General features: G+C 35.1%; 1 protein-coding gene across 1 annotated transcript in view; it reads left to right on the top strand.

Moving 5' to 3' along the window:
- NRXN3 (neurexin 3) overlaps positions 1-20425 on the top strand; it is a gene marked incomplete at its 5' end in the record, with an annotated part of 1312545 nt that overhangs the window by 26388 nt on the left and 1265732 nt on the right. Inside the window, one exon of the mRNA XM_081316144.1 lies at positions 16828-16857. Coding sequence (XP_081172270.1) covers positions 16828-16857 — 30 coding nt within the window. The remainder of the gene's footprint in view (positions 1-16827; positions 16858-20425) is intronic.

The raw sequence follows: 20425 nt of genomic DNA, 5'->3' as shown, positions 1-20425 counted from the left end.
TATTTCCCTCTGAAAGTCACAAAGGGTGCAAGGAATCTGATTCCCCACCCCCAAGCGAGGTATAATTAAAGGGGATCAAGTGGCCCAGTAACTGGAGAAAAAGCCTTTCAGTATTAATTCAGTAGCTCCTTTTCATTCTGGGGTTGTTCCATCTGACGTCTGTTCAGAAACCTGGACTGCACAATATGTACAATGGAGGATGAGGCTTAAATATACTGCATACAAACATGTATGCTGTTCTTTAGGAAAAGACATTGAAGAACCGTACATTCTTTTTTGTATCAAGAGGACTGATGCCCAACGTACCTTTGCCCTGTCCTGCATAACAGTTTGTTTGTACATGCTGAACAAAAGCCTTCCATCTTTCTTTGTCCCTGAATGACAGTGAATCACTATTCATCAGTGACAAAATTCACATGAAATATTTAAAATAAAATGCTGCAGACATTTCATACCACAGGCATGACAGTGATCTGAGCTACAATATCATCTGTTCCTTTTCATCTCCATCGCTCTTCACCGTTTCCCTTTCTGCTTTACCCAAGTGGCTTGTACTGTACCTGACAAAGGCAGTCACCCTGCTGATCTTATTCCAGTTCTGCTATTAGCATCAAAGAGCAAAAGCAAACAACCTTGGCTTGCAGCTCTGAACTCCACAAAGTCTTGGTAAATGGGCTCTTGGGTCTGGGACAAAAGAAATTAGGCATTTTGTTGTCAAGAGACTTTTCATGCTGTTTTTGAAGAGCACTAAGCTAGATAAGAGGATAACCTTTGCCTTGAAGAAATGCATATGAACCCTTGCATTTGAATACATTCTAACTTTTGCTGTTTTTTTGCATCATTGAGAAAAGAAATTGGGTGGGCTGATGTCAAGGCTAGCTTGAGCATAAATAGCCTTTGGGTTTTAAGGGGCTAAGTGTACTTAAGAAGGCTTCTCTACATAAGTTTGCAAAGAAAAGCAGTCTCATAAGGAGAGGATTTGGAGTGCAGAAATAATGGGAGGTTGAGCTCACCCTTGGGTTGAGCTCTCGTTCTCTGTTTGTAAAGATCTAGTTGGCAGAATAGAAATAGTTGTAGAAAGGGCAGAGTACTTTTCCTCTACCGAATTACTGTATGTTGCAAACAATATCTTTTTGAAATTAACTTATTTTAAAGTAAAAGTCCACAGCTAGTGACACTATTCTCTCTAATATTGTTGCTCCATAATAAAAGAATTAGTTCAAAGACATTATGTGGTTGCAGACTACCGGTATTTACATTGTCCAAGTTTTGTTTTATTATTATTTTAGTTAAAAGACTGCTAGCAGGGGGGGGGTCAAGGTTTTAAACTAGCAGTCTTTTAACTGATTCAAAGTTCCATTAATCTCCTTATAAAACAATAGTGTTGTTCTGTTAGATACTAGCATTTTGAATTAAATAATATACATAACTCATTATAATTCCAGAAATCATCTTGAATACATTTCATTTAATACACTGCTTTTTACTAGCCAGGAATTGGGGGAGGGAGGAAAAAGGGCAGCAAAGACAGAGTGATGATGTCACATGGATGGGGCTGTGTTAAATGTTTGGACAGGGCCAGGATTTTCCATAATTAGGGGTATTTGTTGGATTTTTCTTTGTTTAAACTGCATTCAGCTGCTTAGTTGGGTCAGACAATTGTGTTGCTGAAATTCAATGACATTATGAAGGCGCTGGACACTGCAAAAAAAGAGTTGGGGGGTGGGGTTGCAAGTTCCATACACAAAGTACTTGAACTTCAAGATAGATTTTGTTTTAAAACTATGGCTTTCTAAAACTCTAAGTCAAGTAAATATGGAGAACAATACAGGTAACTGAAAAATGATATAGCAGCCACCATTAATGAATTAGTTTCTGAAGATCTAATTCTAATGTTGTTTACTATAACTTCTCTCCTTAATATGAACAGCTCTGGTTTTTGTTATTTTTGTACATTTTTTAAGAAATAAGACTACTATGTGTAAAGTTGTGTAAGCACATCTAAAATTGCACCATTAGTGTACAGTACTATACTGTAAAAATATAGTAACATATTTTGTACAAGCAACATTGCAAACATACCTAATATTAGAGAGAAAACTGCAAGCTGTTGCACTCTTTGCTACCTAAGCACATGTATCTGAATTTGCCATCTGGGCAGTAGGAAAAAAAGTTTAAAATAGAAACCACAAACAATGTGACAAAGAAAGGAAAGTGTATTATTTAAGCAGAAATAGCTCCTTACAGCCATTTGTATGTTCTTTCCTATGCACCAAATAGACACTTGAGAGGGGATTCAGATTGAGAACATGATGAAAAGAGTTAAATCTTATCTCTTAGCACCATGTACCCAGTTCAAATCTTCCTACCTCCCCAGGAATTGCATTTAAAAAAAATGAAGGGGAAAAAAAAGTTTGTGGAATTTTTGGACGCTCAGGTCTGGAGCAGTATCCTCCAGAAGATGATCTAGTAAACCAATCTACCAAGCCTATTCTCAAGTAAGATAGTTGAGAGGATTTCTCCAAGAAGCACTAATTTTGTTGAAAACTCACTATTGTCTATCTTGTATGGTCACTATGGGTAATTCAGTGGTGTTTATGGATGGTGTTCATAATTCACAGAAAGTGTGTTCATATTATGGAACTGCTATTTTTTAAAATGGTGTTAGCTTTTAATGACCAAAAAATGTGGCATGCTGTCTATTGCAATTGAAGAGTAGATTAGATGAATAAGTAGTTGGGTAAGTTTATAAGATTACTGTTTCTGCTTTTTCAGAAATTGATTGTCAGTTCAGGGGGTAAGAGTAAAGGATGTACACATGCAATACAATTGATTTATGATTCAGATGATAAGAAATCAGGGAATTTCTTCACCTTGGTTTGTTTGCCTGCTGTTTCTGTTAAATGAAATGCTATGATAGAAAGATGTGGTCCTTAATGTAAAATATGTGTTTTTCCATTTAGTAATTGGAAAGGAAGTACACGGAAAACTTCAGTAAAATTTCTGCAATGTCCGCAATGAAGGATGATCACTGGAAACTGGGCATAAAGAACTGCAGTAGTTTTGTTTTTGTTTTCTTTTGTTTGCTAGACCTCAGAATCTGGAAAACCAATAATTGGTCATAAATTCAAATGAAGCCTTTCGGAAGGGGAAACAATTTGCCTTTTTCTTCAGTGTTACTTATAAGTTCTTGAATTTATGAAAATAGAACTTATTCTTATTTTTCCCTTTTTAAAATCTGTTTGTGAAATAAATACCACAGAATATTCTAACCAATATTCTTGCAGGTCTCTGTGTTGCAGCTATCTGATTCTGGAACTTCTTTCTCTCTCCAGACAGATGCGACATCTGATTAATTTCTACATGCACAGGGGAGAGGGGATTCCAGGCCCTTTTCCCTTGCATGATGGGGCAGATGGCTGAGGATGGATGATTTTTTAAAAACACATTTCTGGTTTTGCATGTAATTGATTTCCATGCAAAGAAGCTAAGCTGCTGGTGTGTGTGCATGTGGGTTTCTAATATGTTTTCTCTTTCTCTCTTTCTTTTCTTCTTCCCTTTTCCTGCTTCCTATGAAAATGATTCATCAGATGCCAGCCATGTTCCAGGTGAGTGGCTTGCGAGAGTGTGGGAAGCTTCCTTCTAAGGATGGCGACGAGGAAGAATTTCAGTTGTCAAGTCTAGAACACATATTTCAGTCAATTGACAGGCATTTCATCAGATGTACTAGATAAACACATTATGGTATTCACAAATGTGGAGTTGTAGTAGTTATTTTCTTGGAAAGTACACAATGAAGTGACAAAATACTCCACTGCAATACAAATTAAGAAAAAATATGGATTCACTGTCACTTTCTAATCCATTTCAAATGAAATGTTGCCCTTAAAGTAAACACTTGATGTTTTGCTAGTACCGCATGGAAATTTTCAAGAACTTTATGAAATGTAAACTGATAAAAGAAGTAATACACTGAAAAGTCAAAACTTAATAATTAGTGCCCAGAAATTGCTCTCCGTGCAATATAGTGAATGAAGACAAGCTAAGTGAACTTAATTCATTTCTCCACTTCAAGGTAATATTCATCCAAAATGAACACTCACTACCAATTCCTGTGCTTATTCCATTGTTCCATTCTACTGTGCAACCCTAATTTCATAACTTTGATTTATCTTTCATTGAAGTATGTAGACCTGTTGCACAATGCCAGCCAGATTGCTCTATTTTTCCTGTGACACAGGAAGCTTTATCATGCAACAGATAGGAGATAGAAGTAGGGATTCAAAATTAGATGTTTTACACAGTATAGTTTAGCTCATGTTTTTAAAAAGAATTGGAAATCATCCTCAGAAGGGTGCAATGTTCAGCATAGAATGGTGGATTAATGGTTTCTTCTTCAATCAGACAATTTGAGTTGAATTTATAATTTAATTCTTTACCAGGCTTTAACTGCTTTAGATTATTTTGTAATTTTTTAAATCTGTTCATAGACTTAAACAATCTATAGAAGAAAAGGCAATATACAAACTGAACAAAGAAACTCTTTTTAGATAGATAGATAGATAGATAGATAGATAGATAACCTTTATTGTCATTTTTTACTGTGGGCACAATGGCACACATTAAAAATGAAATTTAGTTGTTTGCTCTCAAAGTGTACACATACATAACATACATTTAAACATACTATATACAACATATGTATAGACCTACACCCTTACATAGGGTGTAACATATAAATATTAATCACTGTCCATCTTGAATACATAATGGAAGGAGGAAGCTTTAGAGTTCACAAGGTTAATACTGTATGGAACAAAACTGACTGAATCTCAATGTTCTGCTTTGGATACCGTGGTGCCTCCTCCCAGAAGGTAACGAGAAAAGCAGGTCATGAAGAGGATGTGTAATGTCCCAGACAATCTTGTGGACCCTGCTCAAGCAATGCTTATATGCCATGTCCTGTATGGAAGGGAGGAAACTGCCAATAATCTTTTCAACCACCCTTACCATTCTCTGCACTGCCTTCTTGTCTGAAGCAGTGATGCTTCTAAACCAGACTGTGATGCTGTATGACATTTTGCTGTTTAAAATTGCAGCTTCATTTTAAGAGCTATTCAAGGTCAGAAATTTGGGAAGAAAAGGGTGAAGGATTTCTAATCAGTCCTAATAAGAATGAAACTAAAGGAATCTAAAGGAACAAGTGATTTATGATATGGCCCTGAGCGTAGTGCAGGAACTCAATAAGAACTGGAGACTTTTCTTCAGGACCCTGGACAGATACCAAGAAGGTTTTTACAAAACGTCGTAATAGCCTTATATTTCATTATGCATTACTATTTTTTGGATCCTTGGTGCTCTCTTGAGTTGGTTGTTTTGTTGCAGACATTTCATTACCCAACTAGATAACATCATCAGTGCTAGAAGGAACCCTGACCAATATTCTATTGGTATTACTATCTTAGGCCTTGCCTCTGTGCTAGAAAAAGGACATTATAATTACTGGAGATAATTATCTACCCTGCATGTAATGTTCTATCACATTTCAATTCTGTCCATTATCTAATTATCAGCAGCATTAGTACCATGTGAGACTGTTTGTATTAAAAAGCCAGTTTGATGTAGTGGTTAAGCGGTGGTCTAGAAACCAGGAAATTATGACTTCTGGTCCAGCCTTTGGATTGAAAGTCAGCTGGGTGACTTTAAGCTAGTCATTCTCTGTCAGCACAACCCACCTCACAGGGTTGTTGTTGTGGGCAAAATAAGGAGAGGAAAGAATATTATGTATGTTCACTGCCTAGAGTTACTTATAAAGTAATAAAGGTGGGTTAAATATCTAATAAATACATAAATTTAGATAAATAAGGATCTTTACTTCTTTGTTGGATATAGCCCAGGGATCATGATTTATTATTCTTGACTTTATGATCTTCTGATGTGAAAGTACCTCCTTCACGTGTGGTGTTACGTTTTAGATCCAGTGTCTGCATAAGTTGGGACAGAAGTTGTCCTGATTCTACTGGCCCATCTGAACTATGAGAGCCCATCACTGATGGCTTACCTTGATCATGACAGAAGCAGGTCAAGAAACTTTTAAGTGAGAAAAAAATATTTATTGACTTATTTATTTAGACTATCTTACCTTGTCTTCAACTTCAGATTCCCAGCCCAGCCTATAAAGAACAGGAAAAAAGTGAGTTCTTGCTACCAAGTTAATTCTCTAAATAATACAACAAACATTAAGCTGGAAAATAAAGAAAAAAGTTGAACACAGGTGAACACTTTGTTGTAGTATTCAGCATCAATGTGAAATAATTTAGCAGGCGATACAGATGATATTGATACAAGCTGGAAGAGCTGTGGCTTTTCCATCTGGAGACCACAGCATGGAGGTTAATGAAAGAAATAATATTATTTGTGTTCAAACTATTGCACCATTGCACTCATTTCATATGCTAGTAAAGTTATGCTTAAAATCCTACAAGCTAGACTCCAGCAGTATGTGGATCGAGAACTACCAGAAGTACAGGCAGGATTTCGAAGAGGCAGAGGAACTAGAGACCAAATTGCCAACATACGCTGGATCATGGAGAAAGCTAGGGAGTTCCAGAAAAACATCTACTTCTGCTTCATTGACTACGCTAAAGCCTTTGATTGTGTGGATCACAACAAACTGTGGCAAGTTCTTAAAGAGATGGGAGTACCAGACCATCTTATTTGTCTCTTGAGAAATCTATATGCAGGTCAAGAAGCAACAGTGAGAACTGAATATGGAACCACTGATTGGTTCAAAATTGGGAAAGGAGTCCGGCAAGGCTGTATACTGTCGTCCTGCCTATTTAACTTATATGCAGAGCACATCATGAGAAAGGCAGGGCTAGATGAATCAAAAGTTGTAATTAAGATTGCCGGGAGAAATATCAACAACCTAAGATATGCAGATGATACCACTCTAATGGCAGAAAGTGAAGAGGAACTAAAGAGCCTCTTGTTGCGAGTAAAGAAGGAGAGTGCAAAAGTTGGGTTGAAACTTAACATTAAGAAAACCAAGATCATGGCATCCTGCCCTCTCAATTCCTGGCAAATAGATGGGGAAGAAATGGAGGTAGTGACAGATTTTATTTTCCTAGACTCCAAGATCACCGCAGATGGGGACTGCAGCCAAGAAATTAAAAGACGCTCCTGGGGAGGAAAGCAATGGCAAATCTGGACAGCACACTAAAAAGCAGAGACATCACCCTGTCAACAAAAGTGCATATAGTCAAGGCTATGGTCTTCCCAGTTGCAATGTATGGCTGTGAAAGTTGGAACATAAGAAAGGATGAGCGCCAAAGAACTGAGGCCTTTGAACTATGGTGCTGGAGAAGACTCCTGCAAGTCTCTTGGACTGCAAGGTGATCAAACCGGTCAGTCCTAGAGGAGATCAACCCTGACTGCTCTTTAGAAGGCCAGATCCTGAAGTTGAAACTCAAATACTTTGGCCACCTAATGAGAAGGAAGGACTCACTGGAGAAGAGCCTAATGCTGGGAAAGGTTGAGGGCAATAGAAGAAGGGGACGACAGAGAATGAGGTGGCTGGATGGAGTCACTGAAGCAGTAGGCGTGAGCTTAAATGGACTCCAGAAGATGGTAGAGGACAGGAAAGCCTGGAGGAACATTGTCCATGGGGTCACGATGGGTTGGACACGACTTCGCAGCTAACAACAACAGCAACTATCATTTGTATCTGTATTTACATATAGTGTAGAATGCCTACTTGCTGTTACTGCTTTTTCTAATAGGCACCATACATAAAGAAATTAGAAGGGTCTTTGTGTTATGCCTAGTTTTATTTCAACAATAACTCCCACTTTATTCTCATCTTTTTCAGAACCAAATTTATCTAATATCCATACTACCTTTTTTCATACTTACAACAATCTATTTATTATATTATCTTGTCCTTGAATTAAGAATCCAAAGGAGGTCCTTGTCTGTATAATATCAATTGGAGAAATAAATTACACCCTTTCTCTTTCTGTCTTAAAAATGCCTAAACCTTGGACTTTCCATCCAAGAGAGATGCTGTATCCTTTTTTTAAAAAAATTGTTCACCCCTTGAGGCTTTTAGGTTAACTTTTAATTGAATAGTTTTTTGTGAACTCAATCACTGTTATTGACTCAATCATTTCCATTGTTCAATTTTATTTTTATTTCTGCATGTTCCTTCTCTCTGTCTTTGGGAACTTAAGGGCCTTTCAAATTCAGGCAAACACCTCTGTAGTCATTTTGTTTAATCAAGTCAAGAAATTATATTTATATTCCTCTTTCTTATATGCTTAGGCAATTTGATTTTCCTTCTTATACTTGCATCCTTTATGAACAGGAAATAAGGAAATAGGAGCTAGTGACACAATGCAGCATGGCATAACTCTACAAGAAATTCTATCACTTATGTCATCTGTTTTATCACTGTCTCTATACAGTATTGATGCATGGTGCACCTGATGAAGTGAACTTTATTCCATGAACACATAATACATTTGATAGTCTTTATGATGCTAAAGAACTTGTATTTTCACGTAAGCATATTTAGCTTCATTGGTAAATTTCATATGCAAAAATTATAATTTGATCCAAAACTAGCATTGTTTCTATCAGTGCAGTAACAACGATCTGACAGTAGAATCCAGCTGCAAGACACAGATAGAGTTTTTGATAGCCAGATGTATATAGAATCTAATAACCAAATAAATTAGCTTCATTGATTAACTAATCAAGTAGACAGGCCAAAACTATTGTTCAGTAATACAAGCTCCTCATGAAAGGTCTAGCATTGGTTGTAGCCAAATGGGTATCCCCAGGGTTTCTGTAATCCAGGACTGCCAAAATTGTGTGAAATGAAACTTAATTGGAGTGAATTCCTCATTTTCATGCCAGTCATTTTAATTTTTTGGACTGATATTTCTGTTACCAGGAGCCCACAAGAGGGCTGATATCCCTCTTCTTTTAACAATCTTATTTAATTCATTTTGGATACTCAAGTACGCTTTAGATAATGATACAATTCAATATTATTAGTATTAGGGCTTAGTGCATCTTTATAATATGCTTAAATTTTGCTGTCATGGCCAGATCTCTAGTTGTCTTTTTCACGATTTGTGGCATCTTTATTTATTTAAATCAGAGTTTTTATCCTCCAGATGTGTTCAGTTTACAATCCACTGAATTTTCAGCTGACATGGAAGGTACCCATTTTTAAAAGTTGGCATAAAAATTTGAAATAAATTGTGGCTGGTTATTTTTAAAATCTAGCACCCTGAATGAAATTAGACCTTTAATACCTATTTTTTTGTTTTTATATTGTTATTATGAGGAATATATGTATTGGTGTTATTTTTTTGCTTCCTCTCTAAACTATTTTTGCTGATGAAATTTGAATGTTGGTTCCTGGTAAATGAATCCAAAAAATACAGAGCCAAAGATCATAGATTAAACTGCTTCAATGTGGTTCTCAATAACTCTATCATGAAAAGGTGCCACAAATTGCTCATCAGATTCTACTATGAAAATGGTTTGTATTCCAATTTCCACTACAATGAGATATCCTTTAGGGGAATCTTAAGATTTGTGAAGAAATGATTTGGCAACTAGCTAAAGGTGATTAGACCTGAAAGTGGGTCATTTAATAAAAAAGAGACATAAGATACCACAGCTTTTTGAAAGTTTGAAGAAAAATTAGGAGAGGGAAGCAAAACTTGGATATGATTAGCCCCATTTCTGGGCAGGGAGTTTCAAATTTTTTTTTTTTTTATTTATTTATTTATTTATTTATTCATTCATTCATTCATTCATTCATTCATTCATTCATTCATTCATTCATTCATTTATTTATGGAATGGCTGAAAATTGCTATGAAAAACACTGCAATTTGCCATGATTCTATTTGGCAATTCTGAGGGGCCAGCCACAGGAGATCTGACTACCAGATACAAATTACCTTTCAAATTATCACCTTCTCATGGTGAAGGATACCATTTGTGAAAAGCTAATGTACATTTGTTGAATATTATTTCAAGTGAGGATTTGGGGGATTCCTTCATTAACATTTCTGGGATGAATGAAAGCCTCACATGAATTATTCTTGGTGGAGCTGCCTATAAACATTGTATATTCTAGGATGAGGTTTTTCAAACTTGGCAACTTTAAGATGAGTGGATTTCAACTCCCAGAATTCTCCTGCCAGCATGGGGATTCTGGGAGCTGATTCTACACATCTTTAAATTTAAAATTTAAAATTAAATTTAAAATTGAAATTGAAAAGTACTGTTCTAGGATGCTCATTTCTAAACAAAACCAGCCAGTTAGTTCTTAATCATATTGATATCAGAACTTATATTCATATTTTTTGCATATATAATCTGCTTTCCCCCCCTTTCCAATGCCTGCTATCAGCTTTGATCAGCCTGCAGCCAAAAGAGCAGAATTGCAGTACAAATGTAAACTGTAGAACATTTATTGTTCTAAAGTAAAGGGCAGCTAACATGAAACCCCCATCTAATATAGTTAAACATATTTGAAATATTTTTCTCTAGAACCAGCGCTGCATGTACGGCTACTTGCTGTGTTGGTTTTCTTATCACCATAAATCTGTTTTCACTTTTAATAATCACTATTTTGTTTCTCAAAGTCTCTTTCAAATTGTCTTAGATCTTAAACCAAGAATAAAATCCATGGGATTTGTATAACTAGTGTCACATTGAGTGTGTTATCTGACCTGATTTAGAGACATGTTATTTAACTTCATTTAATATTTATGCCTCCTCTCTTTTATGCCAACAGTGTAAAAATGCTAATATTTAACTTTCACATTAAATTATATATGTAATATAAATACTGCAATTCAATAGCAAAGGTTGTTATATAATGTAACAACCTAAAATCCAAAGCACATACCTTTACAATCTACTTTGGAAATAAATATATTGTGCTTGTATATGCATTGATTTCTACAATTGCAATCAAAATTCTTAATCAAAATTACATTTAAAAAGTAGGTAAGGGTAATGCAACAGTAGGTGCACCCATTTTTAAACTTGCTCATGAAAAAAAATAGTTGAAATTACTTTGAACAGCTTTCCCAAAGTTAAGAAAGCTATTCTGTTGGGAGGACATTAGATATAAAAAAGATAGCTTTATATTAATCTACATGATACTATATTCCCTCTGACAGAGATTTACTTAAAAAGTCTCAATTAGGTATGGGAAAAAAACCAGAATAGCACAATTGTTACCTGTAACTGATTGGAAGTGGTTCCAGGCTGGCTGGCCCCTATTCAGGATCACATACCTTTAGCTACCATGTATTAGTATGGGCCAGTCACTCAGCTCAACCACCTCATAGGGTTGTTGTTGTGGGGAAACAACAACCTGAAGTTATTTATAAAAATAATAAAGACAGGATAAAAATCTAACAATAATAATACTAATGATTTAGATAAGTTGGTTTTCTAACACACTGTTTTACCAAGTGAACACCATAAATTCTAGAGGCTATGTTCTGGTACAGTATGTACAGAGGTAAAGAAACCCAAATTCTTCTAGAGCATTTTCTCTGTCATGTGCAGTGCTTTTTTTGTAAAAGAAAAAGGTGCCGGAACTCACACATGTCATACAACCCACCTTGCCTATCCTACAAGGTTCCATCCAAAAAAGGTGCCGGAACTCCGTTCTGAGCGTTCTATGACCAAAAATGCCCTGGTCATGTGTTTCCTCAGCTCAGGCTGAGTTTTAATTGGGGTTTTAACTGGGGTTTTACATGTTGCAGGGACTTAGTTTAATCTTTTTTAAATTGGTCTTAATTTTTGTATTAATGTTTTAAAAATTATACCCTGTAAACCGCCCTGAGTCCTTCGGGAAAGGGCGGTATATAAATTCAATAAAATTAAATTAAATTAAATTTATCTGGAAGGAAATTCTGTAAAGTTGTTTTGAAACTTTTAATCTACGTAGGTTCACCTGTCAGGTAATTCAAGTAGGTTTTCTTTAACTCTTCTCCCTTCCATCACCGACTGGACCCAGTTCCACCACTGAACAGAAACCAGCAGCACAGTAGTACTGAAGAAGACCCATTTTTTTCCACTGTGCTTTAATTATGTTTCATAATTCTTCCCTGCTGTCATTCATAGGTAAAAACAGTAGTCTGTGAAACTAAATAGAACCATACGTCTTCCATCATGCTGACACAGTCTCTTTGTTCTAGCTGACATAAAAAAGTCGTCCACCCAACATAGCATGGGCTGAGTACAACAAAACAAGCTATAATTAAGAAGAACAAAAAGACTCTATCGTCCTTCTCGGCCTCAATCACTTGTCATTTTAAACTGGCTTTTTAATGCACTTCTACTCCTTTATGTTTAGTGGCTTTAATTTCCTGCTCTGTAAGTGCTAAGAGCCTGGCCATAATTAACATTGATAAAAAAAAGATGATAGTTCCAAGGTTTCTATTTTGAGCACCCAATCCACAGAAATGCCCCCTATAAGTCCTTAAAGAACATGGCCAGTGTTTCAGCACATCATTCTTTCATATAATTGTCCTCTGAAGCTACTTTTAAAAATCCTTCTAAGAGCCTGAGTTCATATAGATCCAAAGGTTGGCCTTAAGCACTTTGCGCAATTAGCAATATGTAATTCTTTTCTTTAATATGGAAAGTGGAACTGCATATTTATATTTAAAAAGAGATAGCTTTAATTCCTGAAAGCAGTGCTTTGAGGTCTATCGTGATTACATCTGGCTTTTTTAATAATAACTTTATTAGATTTTTAAACAAGAAAGATAAAAACTAACATAAACTAATATTTAAGATGAAAGAAAAAAGAAAGAGGAAAACCAAAAGTGTGGAAAAGAAAGAAATGTAAAGAAATGATTTCCAATTTTCTTTTACAGAAATTATAGATACAAATTTCAATTAAACTTTTATTCTATGGGTACAAAATAATTTTCATTTTTTTTATCATGCTATTTTTTCTGTTCTCCAAACTCATTTATCATTATTTTATTTTATTTTTTGAGCTAAAAGTCCAAAAGGGGTTTGCTATTGGTATTAAACTTAATTAATGTCTTTTTTTTAATCAAGGTTATTAATTTAGTCATCTCTGCAAGGTCCATCATTTTCAACATTCTTCCATTGTGGATAATGTCAAATTTTTCCACTGTTGTGCGTATAACTGCAGTCATGTTATATAAAAACAGTTTCAGGACTTCTTTTTCTAATTTTTTTCAGTCCCAAAAGTTCCTATGGCTTCATTGTGTATTTAAAATCACATGGATTAATGTATATATCTAGATCCAGTTTTTAGCTTTTTTTACATGTCTACCAGGCATGATAAAAGTCACCTCTTATTCACATTCAGCATAGATTTGAAGTACCTGTATACATTTTAGACAGTTTGTCTGATGGGAAATACAAAAAAAATCTCTTCAAAATTATTATACAATATAAATATCAACCTTTTCATCTTCCTATTATCCCATTGTTCTATTTGTATGTTATAACCAAAATTTTTAGCCCAGTTTATCATACATTCTTTTCCTAATGCTTTATTTCAAATTTTAGTAAATGTATATATATATTAGCCATAACATGTTATAATAATAATAATAAAGTTGGAAGGTACATTGGAGGTCATCTAGTCCAACCCCCTGCTCAGACAGGAATCCCTATACCATTTCAGACAAATGGCTGTCAGTCTCTTCTTAAAAACTTCCAGTGTTGGAGCATTTACCGCTTCAGGAGGCAGGTTGTTCCACTAGTTAATTGTTCTAACTGTCAGGAAATTTCTCCTTAGTTCTAGGTTGCTTGTCTCCTTGATTAGTTTCTATCCATTGCTTCTTGTTCTGCCTTTGGGCGCTTTGGAGAATAGCTTGACTCCCTCTTCTTTGTGGCAGCCCCTGAGATATTGGTACACTGCTATCATGTCCCGCCTCGTCCTTCTCTTCATTAAACTAGACATACCCAATTCCAGGAACTGTTCCTTATATGTTTTAGCCTCCAGTCCCCCAACCATCTTTGTTGCTCTTCTTTGTAGAGTCTCAACATATTTTTTACATTGTGGTGACCAAAACTGGATGCAGTATTCCAAGTGTGGCCTTACAGATGTTCATCCTTTGTACCTAATCTTTCAATTCAGTCTTACAGTGTTCAAAAACAAAAGTTCTTCTATCTATTTCAAGTCTTTCTATAATTGTACACAAGAAAACCATTGACACATTATAACCTTCTAATATCAAATCTTCTCTTGATTTAATTTTGGATTCTCCCTGAGAGAATTCTAATATGTCATCATAAGTTAACTATTTGTATTTAGTTATAATTTCTCTTCTATACCATGCTTCTTGTGATGAATGCCACACAGTATTTTCAGACACAACCTGAGTTTATATCTGTTCTATGTTCTCAATATGACATGTCTAACAAAATGATTTTTGAAGAGCAACAAAGATGATTAGGATAAAACATACAAGGAACGGTCGCTGGAATTGGGTATATCTAGTTTAATGAAGGGAAGGATGAGTGGGGACATGATAGCAGTGTTCCAATATCTCCAGGGTTTGCCACAAAGAAGAGGGAGTCAAGCTATTCTCCAAAGCACCTGAAAGGCAAGACAAGAAGCAATGGATGGAAACTAATCAAGGAGAGAAGCAACCTAGAACTAAGGAGAAATTTCCTGACAGTTAGAACAATTAATCAGTGGAACAACCTGCCTCCAGAAGCTGTGAATGCTCCAACACTGGAAGTCTTTAAGAAGAAATTGGACAACCATTTGTCTGAAATCGTATAGGGTTTCTTGCCTGAGCAGGGGGTTGGAGTAGACTTCCAAGGTCCCTTCCAACTTTGTTATTATTGTTGTTGTTGTTATTGTTATTAAGTCTATATTAAAGTTAGCCTTGTCATATCATAGTTAAATATTCAACTTAAACTTCAAATAATTTCTTTTAAACTCCAGTAATTTTTTTCCAGCATTGCCCACTCTTTTATCTAAATTAAACAGCAAGCTGCAAAAAAATAAATTCAAACTAGGTAAACACAAACTAGGTAAACAGCAGCACTTGTTCTAAAAGCATTTGTTCTGTAATCACATAGACAAATCTAAAGGAGAAAATATGCAGTAAATGAAATGGGATTTCCTGTGTTTTATTATCAGCACTATGAAATTCTCTTTTCTTGCTGGAAAACAATTGCCTAAATCTCAAAGTGTGTTAATAATAACAACAGAAAACTGAGTGAACAAAACCTGAAATTATTCTTAAATTATTTATTATTAACATGTCTGTTTTGCTTTTTGACCAGTAGACTGCAGACATGAAAAGTACATCACTACAGTTAGTGATCTGAATACTGTAGGAGTCATCTGTAAAATATAATGAGTTAGCTGAATTTATCAGAGAAGCTTAAAAAAACCTATCTACCTTCCTTCCTCCATTTTCCAACACACACACACACACACACACACACACACAAAACGACACACACACAAAATTCTTAATTGCAAGAATTAAGAATTATACATATGTGTGCATAGGTATACATGCCATCAATTCAAGAGTTCTTTTGGATGAATATTTATTTGAATAATTTGGATTTAGGTTTCTAGAAGTAAAGAAATAAGAAAAGATGACTACATTACTAGGGCTGTGGAAATCCTTTGAAAGAGATGCTTTGGAACACCCAGAGATCCATAGAAAACATTTCTCAACTCTTTCACACAGCTATGGTTTTCCCAGGCTGCTTCAGAAACTGCTCCCATGAACATAGAAATCATGTCGCTGTGTTAATGATTTCAAAATGTACTTCCGTATATTTGAAAGCATTTATTCAACAGGATTTGCATTGCTGTTTAAATTACTAATCTAAAGGCTAGTATTTGTTGTGAAATCTGATGGATTAATTTGATATCCTGACATGCTATCAAAATGAATTAAAATTGGTTTTAGAACTGCAGTGGTGTTTTGAGATTGATGGTGGATGTTAAGCTTTTAATGAAGAGCATGCACTAAAATTTTGGCATGACACCTTTATAATATTTACAATACAATGAAGATGATTGTCTTCAAAACCATTATAAGTTGTCTTACTTTTCCTTCCAGGGCTTCTACTTAACACAAACAACTAATTATGAGTGTATATCTTTTCTTAAAATCAGTCTCACTGTCACTGATGGAATGTGTATAGGTGTCCTCGACTTACAACAATGCATTTGGTGACCATTCAAAGTTACAATCGCATTGAAAAAAGGGACTTATGGCCGTTTTTCACACCTACAACCTTTGTAGCATCCCCATGATCATGTGATCAAAATTCAGCTGCTTGGCAACTGACTCATACCAAGGACCATTGCTGTGTCCCAGGGTCGTGTGATCACCATTTGCAGTCTTTTGACAAGCAAAGTCAAAGGGGAAGGCAGATTCATTTAACAACTGTGTCACTAACTTAACTGTGGTGATTCACTTAACAACTGTGGCAAGAAAGGTAAACTTGGGCAAAACTCACTTAACAGATGTCTCGTTTAACAACAGAAATTTTGTGCTCAGTTGTGGTCGTATGTTGAGGACTACCTATATTCCTGTTTTTTCTCTGCAGCCCAGACTTTCTCCTGTAATAGAGGAAGCTCTGGGCATGCGCATGTGTGTGTACATGTGCATGCATGCAAGGAATATAACAACCATGCATTCATTGATGAAGTATGTGATATTCCCCAAATTATTGAACTATATAAAGGTATATATGTCTTCCTGTGTTTTCTTTCTGCTTTATTCTGTCTTATTTACTTTCTTTCTGTTTCTCAAAGGCCTTTCACATCTGATGATGAGCGAGCAAGGTAAGTCTTTTCTTTCCTGCCTTCTTCAGCAACTAATTAAAGCTTGATTAAGCAACCCTTTTGGAAAACAATCAGGATCTTCTCCAAACTTTTGCATTTGTATCACTCATTTGCCAGACTGCCAGACTCTACAGAAAATAATTTTCATAACCCGAAGTCCAATGTATTGGAGTAAATGAATATATACATATAAAAGCAACATTGGAGGAGAAATGCAAAATTTTCCTTCTCTTATATGGAAGCGTTACCTTCATGTTTTCAACTCTAGTACAGTGACTTGTTATTCACTGGACTTCAAAATTAGTGATATGTAAGATTGTGATGACAAATTTAATGGCATCGATCAAGGACCTGGGAGGCAATATTTGTAGTCATTCTGTCACTTTCCAGCATTAGGTTTTATAGTTTTATACATATACTTTGGTGTGCAGACTTGGTCTGCAGAAAGAGCTAACTCTAAAACAGGCATCATACTTATTGAATTTAAGTTGTTGCCTAATGTGATGCATTATTTGAAAGTCACAGAACAGGTACATTGGTGTTAGCTGATCATAAAGAAATGATACAGCTGTTTGAGTATTCCACATGATATTATGAAATATTTAGATAAACATGTTGCTGGAAGTTAGGTGGCATAATAATAATGCAAAATACCCAAACCTGCAAATAGAAGTAGAATGATTGCGGCAAAATAAAGCAAAGATAGTGCTAATAGCGATAGGCTCCTAGGTTGCAATCTCAGAACAACTGGAGCACCATTTGAACATCATCAGCATTGACAAAATCACCATCAGTCAATTGCAAAAGGCAGCTTTACTTGGAATAGTTTACATCCTGCAATGGTACCTTTAACACCAGCAAACAACAACATCTGCTTATCCCATGTCCTTGGGAAGCACTCGGTATTTATTTGGGTATATATGCCAAACCCAGTCTATAAACATCTGGCTGACTGTGCGCCCAACCATAATAATAATTGGCTTGTATCTTAATTTATCAAGCAGCAGGCCAGGCAAGGCGGTTATGCTGGGATCACAACATTAAGATGTATAAGTGTATACTGTATAAAATTCAGAATGGAATACAAGTTTTCCACTTTAGCTGCATTAAAACAAATAGAAATACGTATGTCATATGGCAGGTTATCCATGTTTTGATAGATGGCACAGTTTGGGAGCTGATAACCTCCTTTACACTGTTGTTGTCACTTTTTAAAAATAGTCTGGAAAGAATAAAGGTAGGATGAAATCAGTGCTTATATCACAGTAAGTTGACACAAATGTCTGGTTCTTGCATCCTTTGCTATGAGATACATTTGCAGAGTATTCTGTTAGTCAGTCATTTTAATAATGAAAAAGTGTACACTTTTATTTAGGTAGTTTGGAATATTGATGAATGGTGCTGGCCACTAGGACATATTGCATACATGCTGCATTAAGTCAGCACTTTTTAAATCTAGGTTTGTTAAATAAGCATAGTAGTGTGGTTTTCGTGTTAAACTGAAATGGGTAGATATACTATTTTGCTAAGCAAAAATAACAGTGTTATGCATAAGCCAAACTAACTTGGTTTTTTTTAGTTGATAAGCTGCAGTTCATTTAATTTAAAGGCAATCTTGGCTCCTTAGACTACCTCTGAATATGGCTGTTTTCTTTCATGTTCCTTCTATTTAGTCATTAGGCTAAGAACCTCTGACATTTCTTTCATTTCTCTTTCTTAATCTCACTCTGTTGATCAACTATATTTATCTTTTCAGCTAATTCTTTTCCTAAATTCATCAAAATTATATAGAGAGTGTAACATGCTAATGTCTTTGTGTAAATAGTTTATTTTAAATGCATATTATATAAGTGGAATATTATATAAAATTCAGTGTGCCTTTATACATCCAGTACAACTACGCAAGCTATTCATCCTACACCATTGTAGGTAGGTGGAAAATATATTTCCACGGAAACCTCTTCTTTTTTTCTTTGTCTTAACCTTGTTTTCTTTATGGTCATTTTGATGTGTTTTGCTGGATTTTTAACATGCCTCTATAATAAGATCTTGGCCTTTCTCCATATAAAATTGGAGTTAAAGAGTTAAAGATTATATTTTAATCTGCACTGTGTGTGGTTTGTGATTCTATTTTTTTGTTTTAATATGTGTGCTTTTGAGTATTGTTTCCTTTGTGCTGTGTTCAATGGTTTATGTTCAAGTGATGTGCAGTGTGATCTAATTTTTTTTATTTTTTTATTATGTCTTTCCTTCTGTTCTTTTCTCTTGCCTTCTCTCTGATGGACACTTCTCCGTACCTGTGCTTATGTGGACATACAACTTCATACCATATAGGTAGAAGTAAAGGTATAGATAATTTTCCTTTGAAAATAATGTTTCTGGTTATTAATATATATGTAAAATGTTGATATGTTACTTCTATATATATTTGTACTCTGTACAAATGTTTTTATTTAAAAAAAACAGTACCTGCCTTGCTATTTGTAAGAAAGACAGCCTATAATTTATAGATGAACACTTGCCATATGGCATTTGGCAGTGGAAAGAAAAGAAATTGTAGAACTTTTTGCAGTGAGGAAGAGATATGTATCAGCTTCAGCTAAGTCACCAGTGTTTTGAGCACTTTGATATATAATACTTACTATGGAACTTCTCCTCTTTACTGTAACAATATTGCAGCCTACAATAGGCAGTTTTTCTTCAGTCAACTTACTTAATAAAAGTGTTAGGCAGACAGCCAGGGTATGTCATGTATAATGAACCTATGCAATTGTACTTAAATATAGGTTAACTGTGAAAGCATCTTGGCTTAAGAGATACTTACTTTATTGGATAACAGTGTAGAAATCTAAATTAGCTACATATAATGTCTAAATAAAAGAGATGCAGAAATTACCTTAACATTAAAATGAGAGGAAGGAAATAGTACAGTAAGACTCAAATAACTGTTCATACTGGGAATTTATGTAAGAATTTAGGTTGCATGAATCTAGTGGAAATGGAAATAGTGACTCTGCACAATGCAAGCATGTTCTCTTGAATGCCTGTTTCCCTCAAGCACATCAAGTGAGATATGTAGGTTTAATTTTCCTTTCAGCAACTTACACACATTATGGTGCCAAAAAGATAAACAATATTCAATAAATATTCAAATTAATTTAAATCCAAGGAGATTGTTGATTTTTCAGTATTTGTTGCCAAATAAGCTGTTTGGAAATGCAGTATGTTTTGCCAATACAATATATGGAATTCACTGAATTGGCCACGAGAGCTATTCTCTTTGGATCAGGAAATATGTGTTATTTCTGTTCAGCACAAACTTCACAGTATGTGGATGTTTCACATAAAATTCTGAATACTTTCCCAGTGTTCTGTTCTCTTTATTGAATGCCTGTGTTTCAAGCGTGTTCATAAAAAGGGGAAATGGGATGTGCTCAGTACAAAAATCTGTTGCTGCCAAGGTAAGTGTGAAAAGAAGATAGATAATTTCTACCCAGGACAACACATTTATTGGCTCTTCTAGTGCACCTGAAGTCATTTGCAATTCTTTTTTCAATAATTTTAAATT

This window comes from Vipera berus (genome assembly GCF_964194415.1).
Source record: "Vipera berus genome assembly, chromosome: 1".
Classification (NCBI taxonomy): Eukaryota; Metazoa; Chordata; class Lepidosauria; order Squamata; family Viperidae; genus Vipera; species Vipera berus.
The sequence above is the reverse complement of the archived record's forward strand: the minus strand, read 5'-3'. Positions and strand labels throughout refer to the sequence as shown.